This window comes from Vulpes vulpes, unplaced genomic scaffold (genome assembly GCF_048418805.1).
Source record: "Vulpes vulpes isolate BD-2025 unplaced genomic scaffold, VulVul3 u000000630, whole genome shotgun sequence".
NCBI classification, from domain to species: domain Eukaryota; kingdom Metazoa; phylum Chordata; class Mammalia; order Carnivora; family Canidae; genus Vulpes; species Vulpes vulpes.
The window spans coordinates 664,333-682,980 of NW_027325744.1; the positions used below are offsets into that span (position 1 = coordinate 664,333).

Below are 18,648 nucleotides of genomic sequence, written 5' to 3' on the forward strand. Positions count from 1 at the left end.
GAGCATACATCGAGTATGCATGCCTATGCATATTTCTCCCTAGAGCAAATGCACTGGTTTTTTATTTTGTAGTAACAGTGGTGGACAAATATCCCAAATTGGAGGCACATCATCTGCAAAAGATGTTTTGGTTCATTTCTGGGAATGGAGGATATCCTAATGGTCTTTCCATGACAGTTTGTTGTATATAAGGGAAAGGAGGGGAAAACAGAGGATAAATGGACCTTAATATCTACCTCACAATATAATTTACTTGTACCAGGTACATCTGTTTATTATGTGTAATACAAAGTTGCTGGCAGATTTTTCCCCCTAATGTATCCTCATGTGTATTACCAAATGCTTAATATTCATACTATTTCAACAAAACTTATTCTTCAATTTTTAGAATTTTGAAGCAGATGAATTTGAAGCAAGTTGGTCGCAACTATTATAACAAGCAAGAGGCCACTGAGTTCTTCGATCACAAGTTGGTATAAAATAGTTTCATGTAATGTTTGTAATGTATACATCTAAATCCCATAGATTCTCACATGCATACATATGTAGGTATATATGTGTAAGCCTGTGGTTGATGATAAAATGGTTTAACAAAAATTAGGTATAACTAGCACAGCAGGTAAATCTCTATTGGAAAGGTCCTTCAAAAGACCATTTCTTATTAAAAATAAGAGATGAAACGGCTTGACTCTCAAGTGCCTTTTTAGGGCCCTGTGACACTTGCTCTATACTCAGAGCTTGGAGTTTGATAATCCCATCTAACGTGTTCTATTTGCAGGCTGGTCATCTGGCCTGGATACGTTACTTCTATTCTTGAGTATGAAACCAGCATTACCCTCTGTGCTGATGTGAACCATAAACTGCTCCGAATGCAAACAGCTTATGATTTAATAACAGGTCTTCGTGATCCACAAACCAGAAAGGAAGATGTTGAGCAAGTTTCTAAAGAATTAATCGGGTCAATTGTTTTTACACTGTAAGTCTGCTTAAAAAAAAAAAAAAACAACAAACCTATCCCATTACTTTGATCACCACCCCCACCCCGAGAAGATGTTCCCATAGTTCTCAAACCACTCAGTAGTTAAAGTTCAGAAGCTGACCTGGCATGGCAATGGCCAAGTCAGTCCATGCTTTTCTCATCTAGGTCTATTGCATGAGAGAGGGATACGTGTCATTTGTAGACTTCGCTGTTCTTAATTCCTAATGCTGATCCAGTCATCTTGTGGAACCCTGTCCTGCACATAACAGAATATATTCCTTCCAAATTTCTTTTGCTTTGTGTCTAACTAGTTAAAAAAAAATCAGGGCTTAATTAGATAGAACCTATGGGCAAATTTCCACTTGAAGTTAGTTTTTTGCTCTCCCTTTAAACCAGACACTTTGAGTGTGGATTGAAAGTTGTTTAGCAACATCATCTTAAGAGTAAAGTTGAGGACTTTTGCTCCCTAATTTCAAAACATATAAAGCTAGTAATCAAGACAGTGGCAAAAGGACAGATGAAAAGATTGATGGAATAGAATTGAGTCCCAAAGTCAGTTTATAGTCAGTTTCTTTTTTTCAACAAGAGTGTCAAGACAGTTTAGAGAAGGAATACTCTTTCAGCAAATATTGCTGTGACCACTGGGTATCCACCTGGCCCTTCCTGACACAATATACAAAATTAACTCCAATTTCACTCCAAGATAAACTCAAAATAGACCTCAATGTAAGTGTTAAAAGTTTAAAAGTCTTTGAAGAAACTATAGGAGTAAATCTTCTTTAGGTGAGCAAAACCCTTATAGGACACCAACAGAGAAGGGATGACAAAAGAAAAGTATAAATTGTACTTCATCAAATTAAACACGTTTGTTCTTCAAAGTCAAAAGTGAAAAACAATGGATAGAAAGGTGATTTGCAATTGTTTTCTCTCAATCTCATAACTTGCATCTATTTAAGTAAAGAACAGGTACAAGTCAAAAGATAACTTTTAAAAAATGGGTAAAGGATCTGAATCAACATTTCTCTGAACAAAATATAAAAATGATCCATAATCACATGAAAATATACTCAATGTTATTAGCCATGAGGGAAATGCAGAGTAAAACCACAGTGAAATAGCACTTCGTACCCACTAGGATGGCTAAAATTAAGAAAGCAGATACTAAATGTTGGCAAGGATGTGAAAAATCAGAACCAACCCTCAAACGTTGCTGGTATAAATGTGAAATGGTATGATCTCCTTGGAAAACAGTATGGCACTTCCTCAACATGCTAAATATAGTGTGGCCATGTGATCCAGCAGTTCTATTCCTGGTTATGTACCCAAGAAAAATGAAAACTTATGGCCAATGTACCAATTTTGTAGACCTGACAGCATTATTCATAATAGCTTAAGAGTGTAAACAACTTGAATGTTCATCCGCTGAAACATATATCCCATTATAGATATGCTATGTTTTTATTTGGCAATAAGTAGGAATTAAGTACAAGTATATGCTATAGCAGGAATGAATCTCGAAAGACATTATGCTGAGTGGGAGAAGGCAGTCAGGAAGGGTCACATATCGTATGACTCAATTCCTATGCAACAGGTCAGGTAGGCAAACGTATAGGATGGACTTTAAACTAGCAGTTATCTAAGGACTGGGGAAGTTGAGTGGACATGAGGAGTGACTGCTCGTGGTTGTGGTGTTTGGGTTGTGTTGAAGAGTGTACAACTCGGTGAATATATTGAATATAATAAAGCTGATATATCCTGCAATTACCTGTAGGATTTAAAGCCTATTAATTCTTGCCTGATCGCATGCTATGAATACATTAGGAATAATACCATATATTGTGAATATTCCACAGGTATAACAACAAAACCTATAGGGTGGATGCTATTAATTGGGAGGATAATCCCAGAACCAAATTTAAGAAATCAGGTGGTGCTGAAATCACCTTTGTAGACTACTACAGGGAGGTATGCAATCTTTTATTTCAGTATGTCTAAATATTTTTTCTTATTTAATCAAATATGTCTCCTATGTATAACTGATAGTCACATGTTAGATCATAAGTCAAAATCTATATATTACAGGGTTTCTCTTGGAGGGTATTATAACTTACATGAATTTGTCCATGTATTTGGGTACCTTGTATATATGTTACATAATTAGAATGGCTCCAATAAGACCTCTTTAATGAGTCTTGGACATGGCTATGATAGTTTTAAACATGTTGATGGATTGGTGGGTTGAAAATAAAATATGGCAAAATTTCAGATATGAGGACTTCACCTATGTAGAAGTTTCAGCTCTCTAGGACTTGGTTCAAAATGAAAAAGTGAAAAATTACTATCAGAAATTATGTCACTTGTGTGCTAAATCTCATAACTCATGGATTCCTCAATCTTTTTTTTTATTTTTTTATTTTTATTTTTTTTTTAATTTATTTATGATAGTCAGAGAGAGAGAGAGAGGCAGAGACATAGGCAGAGGGAGAAGCAGGCTCCATGCACCGGGAGCCCGATGTGGGATTCGATCCCGGGTCTCCAGGATCGCGCCCTGGGCCAAAGGCAGGCGCCAAACCGCTGCGCCACCCAGGGATCCCGGATTCCTCAATCTTTATTCACAAAGAAACAAGTAAACTTCATGAACAAAGATGCACTAGGTGGTGAGGTTGGTTCTCTAGCTTTGGCAGTTAAGAGAGAATTCAAGGAGTTAGAGATATTTATAGCAAACGGAAAGAACTTAGAAAAGTATAAGCTGGGGTTTTTTTTTCTCTAAATTTTATTAGGAATCCAAAACCTAGCTACTTGGAAGCACTGAGAGTACACAGCCATTCAAGGGTATGGTGCTATTATGGCATCATCCCCACTTGTGCTCCACGCTTAGTACTTACTTGTTTAACCTGAAAGCATGTAATGAGTGCTCATTATACAACTTGGGTATACATTGGTAAGACTACTGAGTTCTCTGTTCTTAAGGAACTTGCATCCTTGTAGCAGGAAGAGAGATGGCAGACAAGAAGAAAGCATGTATTGGGGGAAATCTATGCAGATAATCAAGAGGTGTTATGGAGAATGTCTGGTGGCTTAGACTGCTGGTCATAGAAAGCTCTGAGTAGCTGGCATGTGACTGTCAGAAAGGAGCAAGCTGTGTGCAGATTGGTGAGAAGAATTGTCTCTTACACCACTTTCAGGATGGGCATGATGTATCCAGATCCCAAACAAGGCTAGAGTGTCCTGTCAAGAAATAAACCCAGTTGTGGGTGGGACGTGTACAGGGTTGCAGGATATGACGTCAGAGGAGGACGTGGGAGCCACACTGTATAAAGTTCTATCCACCTACACACATTGGATTTTACCGTTAAGTGAGACTATACAGATAGATGAAATGGGGCACTTTATTTTACAGATGTGGGTCTAATGTACAGGGAATGTATGGGTACAGGGAATATGCGGGTAAAAAGGGAGGCAGGGACACCAGTAGGGAGGTGCTTAAGTCCATTTAGATCAGTGATAATGGTAACCTGGATTAGAAAGGGAATGGATGGGGCAGACAAGAGGACTTTTGATGGCTCAAATGTAGTGAGTAATGGTAAGAGGAGTCTCTGGCTTTATCTGAGGAAGTGAGTGGAGGCTGGCATCACTTATTGCAATGGGAGATTCTGTGTGAGGAGCTGGCTTGGGGATTGTTGGGTTGACATAGCCTATGATGGAGTTGCAGACAGGGATATCAGGCTGATATTTGCTTGCTCATTCTCCAGATTTTACTTCAAAAGTCATTGGTTTAGGTGACCTTTGAAATGACTTGAGTAGTCTTGGGATGTCCTGGTGGGAACTCAGTATAATAACAGATGGCAATCTAGTTGTGTTGTCATGAGATCTAGAAAAATCCTGAAATCCATAGATGAGCCCTTAAAAGGAAAGCACAATCCTGGCTTGCAGAAAAGCTTTCATAGTAATGCAAAGTGGGACAAGGAAATTCCTGTGGAGATGCAGAAGTTGGTGTTGTAGGAGATCCGTCTGGGATATCACAGGACAGCCATGAGAATTAATAGTGTGTTTCTCAAAGTTCTCGACAGAACAGCTTGTACAAAGGCTGTGCTAGTCTCAGTGGTGGGAGTGGTGATTGAGGCCCTAAAATGATGCCATGATTCCGCACACATGTATATACATATACTTGCACAAGCTCCTGTCTTAAGACTCTAGAAGCAGGGGAACGGAGGTGAATCCCAGCTGCCTTTCAAATAACTACAGAGAATTAAAAGTAGTAGTTCAGCTCCAGAGGTAAAGCACCATGAACACTGGATTTGAAGTCTTCTTGTCTCTGGAACTCCTTTGACATTCTCAAGATACTTAACCAATCCCACCAGAATTCATGTGGCTAACTGGTGACTGATGAGGATCTCACTGGTCAGCATGGAAGGATCTATGACAGACCATCACTTTATGTGGGAGAGGAAAGGCACTTTATTGTACAGGAATTGCAGCCTAGGGATAGGAGCTTCTGGATAGATGTCTTGGCAAATGCCTTTTCCTGGCGGAAAAGTTTCGATGATGCAGGAGGCATGTTTGGAATAGCTGTAGTATTGCAGCTGCAAGGAGTGACCAGGTTTGTCGTCCCCCATTAATGTGGGAATCCTCTTCAAAGTTCTTAATTACATCCTTAATTTTTTAAGGCAGTACTATAGTGAGAAATATGTAATTCAAGGCTTGGTCCTGCATTTACCTATAGCAAGTCAAAGAAGGCTGGTACAGTGACCCCAACACAATGTTTATGAGAGTCTTGTTCTCCTGGGCCATGTGTGCTTACAAGGAAAAAAGAGGTCATCCCTGGGACATCTAAATTAAGAGACTATTAAGAGTATCTTTAACGTGTTCTTAAACTTGGGGAAATAGTCTTCCTAGCACACCCCTGGGCCTCTGTTGGTGATCCAGACTTTTTTGTACCTATTTAGGTGACTTGACTAGGCTTTGCTGACAGTCACACCAGTGTTCTTTCTCACCTCTTTTGAGCAGCAGTATAATACAGAGGTTACTGACCTAACTCAGCCACTGTTGATCAGCAAAGGCAAATGGAAAAAGAGCCAACAGGACACACCCCATAAGCCTATAATGCTGGTTCCTGAGCTATGCTACCTGACAGGTACTTCAGATTTATGCAGTCCTCATAGAAGACCACCCCTTTCAAGCCCCAGATGTTATGATGTAGAAGTACAGGCTTCTCACAGTACTCCATAATGACCCAGAGCTGTGTTCTCTCCATTGGCTCTTCCTCTTCCAGATAAAATCATCAAGGCTTCTTCACATACATATTTATTCTTGCTTGTTTAGCTATATCTTCTTAACTTTTTAAAGGTCTATCAGATAAAATGCGAAAAGACTACAGGGTGATGAGAGACTTGGCTCTTCATATGAGGTTGGATCCAGAAAGAAGGCAGCACGAATTACGGAAACTGATGAATACTATACAAACGTAAGTCCTATTCTTCTCTCTGTGTCTTTGTGTGTGTGTCCTGAAGATGAGACCCGTGCAGAACTCTTGATATGTCAGATTCTCCAACTAAAAAACAACAGGTTGGAAGAAAACGACCTCTTGTGGGAACAACTCTATTTGTTCCATTGATGCAAAGTTAGAGGAGGTCTGGAGGGGAAGAACAAAATAGAAAGACCCTAAGCACAAATGTGAGAGAGGACATGATTTCAGAGTACTAGAAACCCTCTCTCTGCAACATGTCAATACAGAAGACAAACAACAAGGCATCTTAGATTAACTAGAATTTTGCAAATGGATCATCATTTTTGCTTATTTCCTTTGGTTCTATTCTGTGGAAATATTTTAACTTTCAGAAATAGGGAGGTACAACGGGAACTTCAACTCTGGGATTTGAAATTTGATACCAACTTCGTGTCCTTCTCGGGAAGGATCTTGAAAGAAGTAAGAATTTTTCAAGGAAGAAGAGCGGTAAGACAGCTTCAAAATGGTCATGTTCTAGTTACTCTTGCAGTCATTTGGGGCCAAATGAATAATAATGCAGAGGACCTAAGTCAGGTCAGTAACTCACTGCTCTCTCTTCTTGGGCTGTTTGTCCTTTCTCTAGGGGAGAGCGAGCAGGTGTTCAGTTAGAAAGCATGTAACATCCTTGGCATATAGTAAACTCTATAGTTTACCATGGTTGGAGTTGTGGACATCTCTCGTGGCAAAACAATCTGCCAAGTATATCCTTAAGAGTCAAATAGCTAGAATCCAAACAATCCAGAGTAACCCATGATAGAATCCCAGTATTACTTACCACTATCTTAAGGGAAGAGTATGTAATTCAGTTATGACCAAAGTTTAAAATTGTAACGTTTCAGTAGGAAGTAGCAAGAATTTGCAATAGAAAGGCTCTTTGTCAGTATTTCTTTAAAAATTGAAGTCTTATACTATGTCTTCCAGTTTGACTCCCATCCACAGTTTGCAGATTGGTCGAGAGAGACCAGAAGTGGACCCTTACTCAATGTGAAGTCACTAGATCATTGGCTAATACTCTATCCTACGAGAAATTATGGAGCGGCCTCATCCTTAGTACAGAGTCTACGGAAAGTCACACCCACCATGGGCATAGCTATGAGAGAGGCAAAAATGTAAGTAGAGCTGAAATTAAGATCTATAACAACCGATCTTCAAATCGGAGGTAAAGTGGAGTCAGATTATATTAAATTATAGGAATTGGTCACTGTATTAAAACCCTGGAGGTTTGTAAACAAAAAAGCCTAATCTATTCCAATTAACTGTAAAATAGGCTTTGGGGATATATAGTTTGTGGCTATTGGGATACATGCTGAGGAAGCCAAACATTGAACTTATTTTTGTTTTAAGAACAAACTTATCAGGGTACTTGGGTGGCTCAGTCAGTTAAGCATCTGACTCTTGGTTTTGGCTCAGATCCAGCTGGGTGCTCAGTGGAGAGTATGCTTAAGATTCACTCTGTCTGCCCCTCCCCTTATGTGTGCATTTTACCCCTACGCAAATAAGCTCAGGAGTTATGGAAACTGTCTGATGTACAGGCAGCAGGGCAAGATTTCTAACACGTGCTCAGACCTCCAACAGGACATGGGGTCATAAGAAAGAGCAATTACTGTTTGGTTGCTTTCTAACTATAATGGAAGATCCACGAAGTATTATTTCTAACATGATGATGCTTCTAGGAAGATTTTTTGGGGATAATCCTCAATCAGACTAGGGAAATTCCTTTCTCATTTTAAAAATTTCTTTTCACATGAATGAATGTGGAATTCTATCAAATGCATTTTGTACTTTTTTTTTTTTTACATTTAATCTGCAATTATTTTTCCTATAATTCACCACACTAACTGTTTCTTTTTCTGAAGATTGCATTTCAGGCTTACTGTCACCCTAGGCCCATGGTATTCTACTTTTTTTTTTTATGATTTTTAATTTACTTATCCGATAGAGAATGAGAGTTATCACAGGAGGAGAGAAAGAGAAAGAGGCACTGAGCAGGGAGCCTGATATTCTAATATCATTGCTACTTTCAAGTTATTCTTTGGTTTTTGAACGTATATGATTTAATGATTTTACTCTGTCAATGGGACACCTGAGTGGCTCAGCGGTTTAGCTCTCGCTCAAATAAGTAAATCTTTCATGACCATTAGTTAAAAGTAGTTTTTTTTTTTTTTTAACATTGTACCTTGTTTTTATGTGGTGCTCCATTGGCTGCATAAAACGTTTGTTACATACTTAACTTTTGAATACAGATGATATATACTTATTTTCTAGGCTTGAAGTAAGTGATACAGTCCAGTCCTATACAACCGTCTTAGAAAATCATGTTTCCTCCAAAACACAGATGGTAAGTTTCTATTTGATAGCACTTCCTTTTTTTTTTTTCAGATTTTATTTATTTATTCATACAGATGCAGATAGAGAGAGGCAGAGACACAGGCAGAGGGAGAAGCAGGCTCCATGCAGAGAGCACGACGTGGGACTCGATCCAGGGTCTCCAGGATCACACCCTGGGCTGCAGGCGGTGCTAAACCGTTACACCACCGGGGCTGCCCCCACCCTTTTTTTTTTTTTTTTTTACAAAGATTTTATTTATTCATGAAAGAGACAGGAGAGACAGAAGCAGGCTCCATGCAGGGAGCCCGATGTAGGACTCCAGGATCATGCCCTGGGCCAAAGGCAGGTGCTAAACCGCTGAGCCACTCAGGTGTCCCATTGACAGCAGCTTCCTGTCTTACCTTGTAGTGTTATAAATCTCATCTGTTAGATCTTGAGTGTCTACCACTCAAAATTAATCTCAAGTGCCCTTTCTTTGGCAGGGACTTGTCTTCAATTTCTGTCCTTTCCTGTCTCTGAGGCTGTCAGCCTGTTCATGGTCTCTGACCTTTCAGCCATGTTCACTGGAGAGTGGGCAAACACTTTGGGAGAAAGTGGCCTCAATTGCTGAGATCATCTCTCTGGGTCCCTACTTCTTTCCTGTCTTAACCTAATAACTCTTTATGACCTTGTTAGACTGCCTGAGCCCCAAACAGGCACAGTCCCTGTGTTTTCATCAGTTTGAACAGCTCTTCTTAGGAGGAGACTGGCCTATGCTATTCCAGAAGCTGAAATTGTAGGATGCATTAGCTGACCACTCTCTGAATACTCAGAAATCATCACAGAAAAAAATAGAATCTAGATTTTGCAATTGTACTTAAAAGCCTGACGTATTGAGCTATTGAAATATACATAAATACGTATATTTATATATGTGTATATATAAATAAATGGAGGTGTGTGTGTGTGTAATCTGTACCCAAAAGATTAGGTGCTTTAAGAAAAGCATATCTATAAGTTAGTTTAGCCTTCATCTTTAAGTGATCCCAACAGGCATGGAGAAATCCTAAGCCAATAATGGATTGGTGTCCTTTCAAACACACACATTGACTGCAGTCTATTACAATTAGAAATCATTAAATCATATACATTCAAAAACCAAAGAATAACTTGAAAGTAGCAATGATATTAGAATATCAGGCTCCCTGCTCAGTGCCTCTTTCTCTTTCTCTCCTCCTGTGATAACTCTCATTCTCTATCAGATAAGTAAATTAAAAATCATAAAAAAAAAAGTAGAATACCATGGGCCTAGGGTGACAGTAAGCCTGAAATGCAATCTTCAGAAAAAGAAACAGTGTGGTGAATTATAGGAAAAATAATTGCAGATTAAATGTAAAAAAAAAAAAGTACAAAATGCATTTGATAGAATTCCACATTCATTCATGTGAAATTTTTAAAATGAGAAAGGAATTTCCCTAGTCTGATTGAGGATTATCCCCAAAAAATCTTCCTAGAAGCATCATCATGTTAGAAATAATACATTGAGGATCTTCCATTATAGTTAGAAAGCAACCAAACAGTAATTGCTCTTTCTTATGACCCCATGTCCTGTTGGAGGTCTGAGCACGTGTTAGAAATCTTGCCCTGCTGCCTGTACATCAGACAGTTTCCATAACTCCTGAGCTTATTTGCTTAGGGGTAAAATGGGGATACTAGTCTTGATCTCAGTAGGTTATTGAAGAATTAACTGAGTCAAGTACAATGCTTGGCAAGTGCTCTCACATAGCACCCATCATGTAAGGGGTGACGTTCCTGATGATGGTACGTTTCAGTCTGTGCTTGTTAACCCTCTGTGTCAACTTCATGATAAACTCCTAGAAACAGAATAGCCAGGACGTAAAGACTTTGCAAGTGCAAGTGATTCATGCATATTGCCCATGCCTGGCTCCTAGGCTCTTTCCTCTTCCATATGCTCACCTTCGCCATTATTGAATGGAATGGGATTCCAGACCCTTTACCCTCCTGGGCCAGCTGTGGATTGAATGAACAGACTCTGTTCCTCCACCTAGGTAGTTTGCTTGACGTGACATCCACTTCTCCCATTACTGTGGTTTCATGTCCTCGGTAGTCTTGTTGCTTTCTTTCAAGGTCCTTTGCGTGCTGTCCAGTGAAAAGAAAGACCTGTATGATGGCATAAAACAATACCTGTGTGTCAAGTGTCCGACCCCAAGCCAGTGTGTCGTGGCACGGACCTTAGACAAACCCCAGACGCTGATGACCATTGCGACAAAGATTGCCCAGCAGATGAACTGCAAGATGGGAGGAGCCCTCTGGAAGGTGGAGACAGGAGTACGTTGGATTTCATTGCCTTCTCTTTATTTCACTTGTGTTCAGTGGAATTTAAGACTCAACCATCTTAAACGCAGTTGCTTAATTGTGCTTCTATTGTGTTCTAACTCAATGTCTTACCTTTTTTAAAAAATTTCAGTTACAGAATGCGATGTTCATTGGTATCGACTGTTTCCATGATATTGTAAATCGGCGGAAGTCAATTGCAGGCTTCGTGTCCAGCATCAATCAGGAATTGACGCAGTGAGTGGGCGTAGGCAGACATTGTGTAGATGGCAACTAGCTGTAGACCAAACAGGAGAGGTGGGCCTAACTAATGTTTGTTGACGAGGGCCATGGGCAGGGTATTCTCTTCCTCTTCTGGCAAAGTTATGCTCCAAATACATTTGATGTGGAAGGGTCTATATCATTTTTCTGTTGCTGCTTAACAGATGACGACAAACATGGCAGCTTAAGAGGACACTCCTGTGTCTGCGCGAAGGTCTGTCAGGCAGCCATCAGGTTGGCCATGTTGGCCAAGCCACATTCTCCTCTGGAGGCTTGAGGTCCTATTGCAAGTGCACATCCTTGTGGTAGAATCTTTTTTTTGTTTTGTTTTTGTTTTTGGTAGATGAAGGACAGAGGTCCCCCTTTCCTTGCTGGCTGCCAGCTACAGGCCTGTTTCAGCTCCTGGGACTTCATCCATATTCCTTCTCGAATGCCCTGCTCCCCCAGAGCACACAGTCCTTGTTCTCCTTCAAATCTCTCTTCCCCCTTCTGCTATCTTGCTTTTTCAGGGGGTTATGAAATTAGATAAGGTCCATCTGGAAAATCTTCCCTAAAGCCAACTGTGACATAGGACATAATCACAGGGGCGATACAATAGTCACAGATTCCAAGCGTTAGATTTCTGCTCACTGGGGGCTCTGATGATCAGTGAGTCTCCCCATTAACACACGGGGAAGGACTCAGGCCCCACATGGGGAAGACAGACCTAGGAATACAATCAGAAGCCTATAGGTACAGGATCTGCTCTTCACAGATCTATATGTAATGGATCTGCCGAAGAACATATGCTTCCATATCTCATGTTTCTCCCTTGCTCCAGGGATACTTTTGTTTTCTGTGCTTAGAGTAGAACCTACCTTCAAAGGAGTTTGCACATTCTTCAGTTTAGTTTCTTGAGCATTAGCATGTGTATGACCATCACCAATCACTGTTATGCTTCCTGAGGATTTACTAGCCCCCTTGGTATAATTACAGAGTATTCTTTAAGGGGGTCCATTTTTATTTTCATGAATGGCATCAATTATTCCAGTCTAGTTCCAGTTCTAGTTTAATATAATATTGGTTTGCTTTTATGGTGGGAGGGCATGTGGAAAATAATGTTTCAATCATGGAAAGAAATTAAGCTCTCATTCGGTTCATTTTTAAATTTTTAATTCTTTTAAATTGGAGTTCAATTTGCCAACATAGAACACCCAGTGCTCATCCCGCCAAGTGTCCCCTCAGTGCCCATCACCCAGTCACCCCAACCCCCACCCACCTCCCTTTCCACTACCCCTCGTTTCCCAGAGTTAGGTGTCTCTCATGTTTTGTCACCCTCACTGAGATTTTCACTCATTTTCTCTCCTTTCCCTTTATTCCCTTTCATTAATTTTTATATTTCCCAAATGATTTCATTCAGTTCATAAATAATTTTGAACCCTTGCTTTTTTTTTTTTTTTTTGCTTTTTTTTATGGTGAAAAAATTTATATTTAGATTTATAGTTGGCTGGACTCAGTTTAGATGATCCCAATTTTGTTGGCAACATCCAAAGCTCATAATCAGGAGCCAGTCGAACATATGCTTTCTTCTCTCCATCAGACCTGATCAAGGTGTTGACCTTCGCCACATCAGTGTCATAGAGCTTCTTTACAGCCTGTTTTATCTGGTGCTTATTGGCCTTGACATCCACAATGAGCACAAGTGTATTGTTGTCTTCTATTTTCTTCATGGCTGACTCAGTAGTTAAGGGGAACTTGATGGCATAGTGATCAAGCTTGTTTCTCCTGGGGGCTCTCTTTCGAGGATATTTGGGCTGCCTTTGGAGACACGGGGTCTTGGGTCATCGGAATGTAGGTGACGTGCAGATCTTTTTTTTTTTTTTTTTGTGACTGCTCGCCTTTCACCACTTTCTTAGCTTTCAAAGCCTTTTCTTTGGCTTCAGCTTTGGGAGGGGCAGGGGCTTCCTTCTTCACCTTCGGCGCCATCTTCATGAAAGGGCGAACCCTTGCTTTTTGGCACAACGTTTCCGCTGCTCTGTTCTCAGCATTTGAACATACCATGATTTCATCTTGTAGACTGTAAATTCTGGGGAAAAAAAGCAGACAAATGTATTATATCATGTCAGGTCATTGCAATAGTTTGAAGCAATTAAAAAAACAGGGGATAGAAACTTGAGACCAGTATTGCTTGATCTGTTGGGAAGTGGTCAAGTAAAAATTACTGCTCCAAAGCAGGTGGTTCCCATAAAGCATGATTATGGATGAACCATTTTTTTAAGACCTCAGCTTGGAAGCAGGAATCTCCAGGAACACTGGCTATTTATTTTGGGTGTCCACCATGAGACGGCAGTAGTCCTGCACATTGAAAGTGCGTGTAATTTGTACCAATGTTAGTGAATGCTTCCATATTCCTATTTGTGTGCATTCACAATTTTAATAAATGCCTAGGGTACTGGAAGAGACCAATGCTTCGATCTCTGCAGAGGCATCAAAGAATGGATTCCTGATTGGATCTTCAGCTACTCATAGTGACTCCCCCCTCCCCGCCACCAGAGGTCCTAGATTAACTCAGGATGAAAAATAAGGGAATTTTTAAGACTCCTATCTCAAACTGACAGCTTATTTTTCTCCAAACAAGGTGGTTCTCTCAGTGCATTTTCCAGGAATCGGGGCAGGAGCTTGTGAACGGGCTTAAAACCTGCTTGGAAGGTTAGTGTCCCATCAAGATTGGTGTGCCTGACTCCATCTGGGTAGTTGTCTGCAAGTGAACACACTGTCCCCCCGGAGACGTCTGGCAATGCCTAGAGATGCGCTCCATTGTAACAGCTGGGATGGAGGTGCTACTGGCCTCCAACTAGCGGGTAGAGACCAGGCATGCTACAGAAGACAGCAACACCCATTCTGCCCCCACAAAGAATTATCTGGCTCAGAATTTCTGTAGTGGTGCTGTTGAGAAATGCTGAGCTCACGTGAAGACCAAAAGGCAGTGAACGTGTCCTGGAGGCTACAGGATTGAAAGAACATGAACCTAGAAGTTGTTACAAATAGCAGTGGCCAGTTGGTTCTGAGTTACGGCTTATTCACCCGTGTTTCTGGTTTCCTTCCAGCTGCCCTGAAGCTCTGGTGTAAACATAATCAGTTTCTACCACAAGCTATCATTGTGTATCGGGATGGAGTTGGGGATGGTCAGCTTCAAGCACTGATGGATCATGAAGTCCCACAGATTGAGTCCTCCTTAAGATCTGTGTACCCTAAAGACTCTGGGTATATAAATTGTAAAGTGCAGATTTTCTAAACTCTACATTTCAGTCTTTGAAAGGAATATCACAGTTATGATCTGTGAATTAAGAGAGAGAGCATGGCACAGAGGGCATCAGTTGCTGGATGGGGAATTCATTCTTTGACTTTCTGGTCCACACCCAAGTCAGAGGACAGAGCAGAACTAGAATGTTCCTGATTGTATCCTCCCCAGGGAACCCCTAAGAACCTGTAACTTTTTTCTAATCTCCCTGGAAGCCTTGATGTAGGAGGGCTTGTTAAGCTCAGGTACTTATTAAAATCCATAAACACAGCCTGGTGATGGTTTGTGTTTAGGCAACTTCTTTATTCTGGAGTTTTGTAGGTCCTGGGGCTGGGGAATGCCTCTCCTCTGCCTCCTCTGCTTGTCACTGGGGCCTGGTTCCCACCACAGATAGGAGCAGCCCCAACCTTGTGAGGAAGTTCTTCCCCCTAAGATATGAGTGGCTGTGAATAGAAACCTCTCTTACTGCTTAGGTCAGGCTCATGGAGCTAGGACAGTAAAGTTGGTGTGTGGGGGGACTATACCTTCTGCAGATTCTTCTTAAGGAATCCTGTGTGTGTGTGGTGCTTCAATACTCTGAATGCCTCTAGGACAACAGTACATCTGTCATTACTTTTAAGGGTCAAACTAACTTTCATTGTGGTGAAGAAACGAATAAACACCAGATTTTTTGTGGAGTCTCAAGGAAGACTTCAAAACCCACTTCCAGGAACAGTTATTGATGTGGAGGTGACCAAGAGGCAATGGTAAGCCCCCCCCCACTTTTATTTAGAGTTTCTCTTTTATTCAAATAGAAATAGAAACTTTTTAAAAAAGGTTTGCGTGGTTTGGTGGAGAATAGATTGACCTAAAGACGGTTTAAAAATTACACGAACAGATACACATGGGATTCTAGAGGTTTCTATCTTCCTTTTTCTCTTAGAATTTAAGCCTATATTGTAAACATACTGAGATTCTTCAGTTGTTAGGAGCAATGGTAGAACTTCTGGTCAAGCAGAGATTTGTCGATTGTGCAAATGAATTAATGTAGAACCCTGGATGGGAAATTAAACAGGACCCCTTCATACCAGCAGACAGGGAGCAAGGAAGGAAAGACAAGCATCGATCAATCTAGTAGAAGACAGGAAAGGGATAAAGGAAAAAGCAGGTGGGAAAGTAGGATTAACATAAAGCATAGCCTAATACACATAAGAAATCCGGTATCTAGGGAACCCTGGATGGCACAGCGGTTTAGCACCTGCCTTTGGCCCAGGGTGCGATCCTGGAGACCCGGGATCGAATCCCATGTCTGGCTCCTGGTGCATGGAGCCTGCTTCTCCCTCTGCCTATGTCTCTGCCTGTGTGTGTGTGTGTGTGTGTGTGTGTGACTATCATAAATAAATAAAAATTTAAAAAAAGGCCGGTATCTACAAAAACCTGGTGGATCTTGCCAATTCTATTAGGGGGTTTGAATGGGTTCCGTTGATCCTCCGGGAGGGGCATAAAACATCCATCCCTAGAACTCTGAGTTGAGTTTCCCTGTGGCCAGATCCAATGTGTCAGTTTCAAGTTTCTGCATCAAGGCGTCAGCGCAGATGCTTCTATAGAAATCTCATGAGCATTATTACATGGGTCAGTGGTTGCATTGCCCTTTATGGACTTGCTTTCCCAAATCCTCCCCCCACAGTTAAGCAGGCTTCTAAGTATAAAGGAAACTCTGTACAATGGATTTCTGTCCATTTGTCTCACATCAGATAGTAGGTTTGCAATGTTCTTTTTCTTCTGAAAATAAGCTATAGTCTATATTCATGTGTTCTGTGATTCCAGGTATGATTTCTTTATCGTGAGTCAGTCTGTGAAAGACGGTACTGTCACTCCCACTCATTATAATGTCATCCACGACACGGTTTGCTTCACCCCAGATAGGATACAGTATCTCACTTACAGACTATGCCACATGTATTATAATTTGCCGGTAAGTATTTTTATATGGATTTCCCTTTAGATCTCAAAGATTGTTCAACATTAAATCTATACTTTTTGAGCCTTCTGAATTGATATCTCTGAAACATTAAATTTAGATGGAAAGTTTAAAGAAATCCTTGTTGTTGTTCTTTCTGCTGAAGGGTGTCATTCGAGTTCCTGCTCCTTGTCACTATGCCCACAAACTGGCTTACCTTGTGGGCCAGAGTATTCATCAAGAACCACACCATTCCCTGGCAAGCCGTCTCTTTTACCTGTGACCAAGAGAAGAAAGCCTGATGACATGTTGAAAACCAGCATTTGTAAACTTTTTCTTTTTAAGCTGTACTTCTGAAATGCCTTCCTAGATGCATAGTTATATATATATATGTATATATAAATTTTTTTTTGAGAGAGAGAATGAATAAACTGGGAGGGGCAGAGAGTGAGGGGGGATCAGATAGAATCCCAAGCAGGCTCCCACTCTTAGCTTGGAGCCCAATATGCGGCTTGATCTTATAACCCCATGATCATGACCTGAGCGGAAATCAAGAGTTGGACGCTCAACTGACTGAGCCACCCAGGTGCCCCAAGATGCATAGTTTTAAATTCTAATCATTCTTGATAGCACATGGAAATTCAGAGTGGTGTGTCACTACTACCACTGACTTAACATAACCCTTCTAGTTTCCAAGCAGGAAAATGGACCACGAAGGCTGTGTCTTTCAACTCAACCTTTGAAATGTGTTACCATGACTATGATTGACCACACTTGAACATGTGGCACTTAGAGCAAGCTACTCCACTCATCGTTGAGATTGGGCATTAGTCTCATGAACAAGTAGACTGGAAAAATGACATCTTTTTTTTTTTTTTTTGAAAAATGACATCTTTATGAAACCTTCATGTTTAAAGGGACAACAATGCTCTAAAAGGCAAAATGAAATGATTTATTTGCTACCTAAAACTTTGTAGGAAAGGAATAACCTATGTATGTAGTATTGGTTATTCTTCAGGGTAGGGTGGAAATTTGCACGTTATCTTTGGTGGAGCTGTAATAAGGAGAGCCTTGCAATTTAAGAATTGGCAGTTCTTGGAACACTGAAATTTCACTTTTTCTACAAAGAAGGGAAATGTAGAGTTCTATTAGCACTTCTGTTTCATTCATTCTCTTGTGTGTGTTTCAAATGTGACGTTACTGTTAGTGCCATAATCAGAAGAGTCTTGGATAATTTGTTAAAATGCAGCTGTTAGGTTTTCTGAAAACTGATACTTCCCCCCCCCCTCGCTTTTTAAAACTATCTTTAAATAGATTCAGGAAACAAGATGTAAACCTTTGTTTTCTTACACTCCCAAATAAAATAGTATTTTGGTGACTGGCAGGGAGTAGATCAGCTTCAGGGATCCCAAAAAGGGTATGTTTATAAACAGTATAATTGTTTTGATAAGTCAGTCAATTTAGGTTTGCAATTTGAACTAGCCTTATGAGAAATAAAAACAAGTCATTTAAAAACATAATGTAATCCAGGTAACTTCTTAACTACCAGAACTGGCCTCATAATGATAAATGGAATACTGATGGATCCATAATTAAAGATAAGGCAACATGTTCTTTTCTGAATTTAACTTGTGATAATATATTCCTAGAGATATATAAAGAAATAGGAACAAATTCGGGATACCTGAGTGGCTCAGTGGTTGAGCGTCTGCCGTTGGCTTAGGGTGTAATCCCGGAGTCCTGGGAACGAGTCCCACATCGGGCTCCCTGCATGGAGCCTGCTTCTCCCTCTGCCTGTATCTCTGCCTCTCTTTGTCTCTCATAAAGAAAGAGAGAGAGAGAGAGAGAGAGAAAGAGAGAACAAATTAAAAATGGTTACTAAAACTTTCTGAAGGTTTCCCATATGTACAATATAAATCATTAACACTATACAAAAACTTCTAGATTTACAAATTTATAATGATGATGTGATTCAATGAAGGTCTTCATGTTAAAAATAATTGAATCAGGTCTTGTTATTT

General features: G+C 40.4%; 1 protein-coding gene across 1 annotated transcript in view; it reads left to right on the top strand.

The window, feature by feature from the left end:
- LOC140596749 (piwi-like protein 1) overlaps positions 1 to 18,255 on the top strand; it is a 54,080-nt gene extending 35,825 nt beyond the window's left edge. The window contains exons 5-19 of the mRNA XM_072745236.1: positions 389 to 469; positions 779 to 976; positions 2,833 to 2,944; positions 5,987 to 6,113; positions 6,326 to 6,443; positions 6,818 to 6,932; positions 7,407 to 7,594; positions 8,751 to 8,823; positions 10,941 to 11,141; positions 11,281 to 11,384; positions 14,026 to 14,096; positions 14,495 to 14,651; positions 15,309 to 15,434; positions 16,495 to 16,642; positions 16,794 to 18,255. Of these exons, the coding sequence (XP_072601337.1) occupies positions 389 to 469; positions 779 to 976; positions 2,833 to 2,944; positions 5,987 to 6,113; positions 6,326 to 6,443; positions 6,818 to 6,932; positions 7,407 to 7,594; positions 8,751 to 8,823; positions 10,941 to 11,141; positions 11,281 to 11,384; positions 14,026 to 14,096; positions 14,495 to 14,651; positions 15,309 to 15,434; positions 16,495 to 16,642; positions 16,794 to 16,910 (1,936 nt within the window). The 3' untranslated portion in view covers positions 16,911 to 18,255. The remainder of the gene's footprint in view (positions 1 to 388; positions 470 to 778; positions 977 to 2,832; positions 2,945 to 5,986; positions 6,114 to 6,325; positions 6,444 to 6,817; positions 6,933 to 7,406; positions 7,595 to 8,750; positions 8,824 to 10,940; positions 11,142 to 11,280; positions 11,385 to 14,025; positions 14,097 to 14,494; positions 14,652 to 15,308; positions 15,435 to 16,494; positions 16,643 to 16,793) is intronic.
- The last annotated feature ends 393 nt before the right edge of the window (positions 18,256 to 18,648 follow it).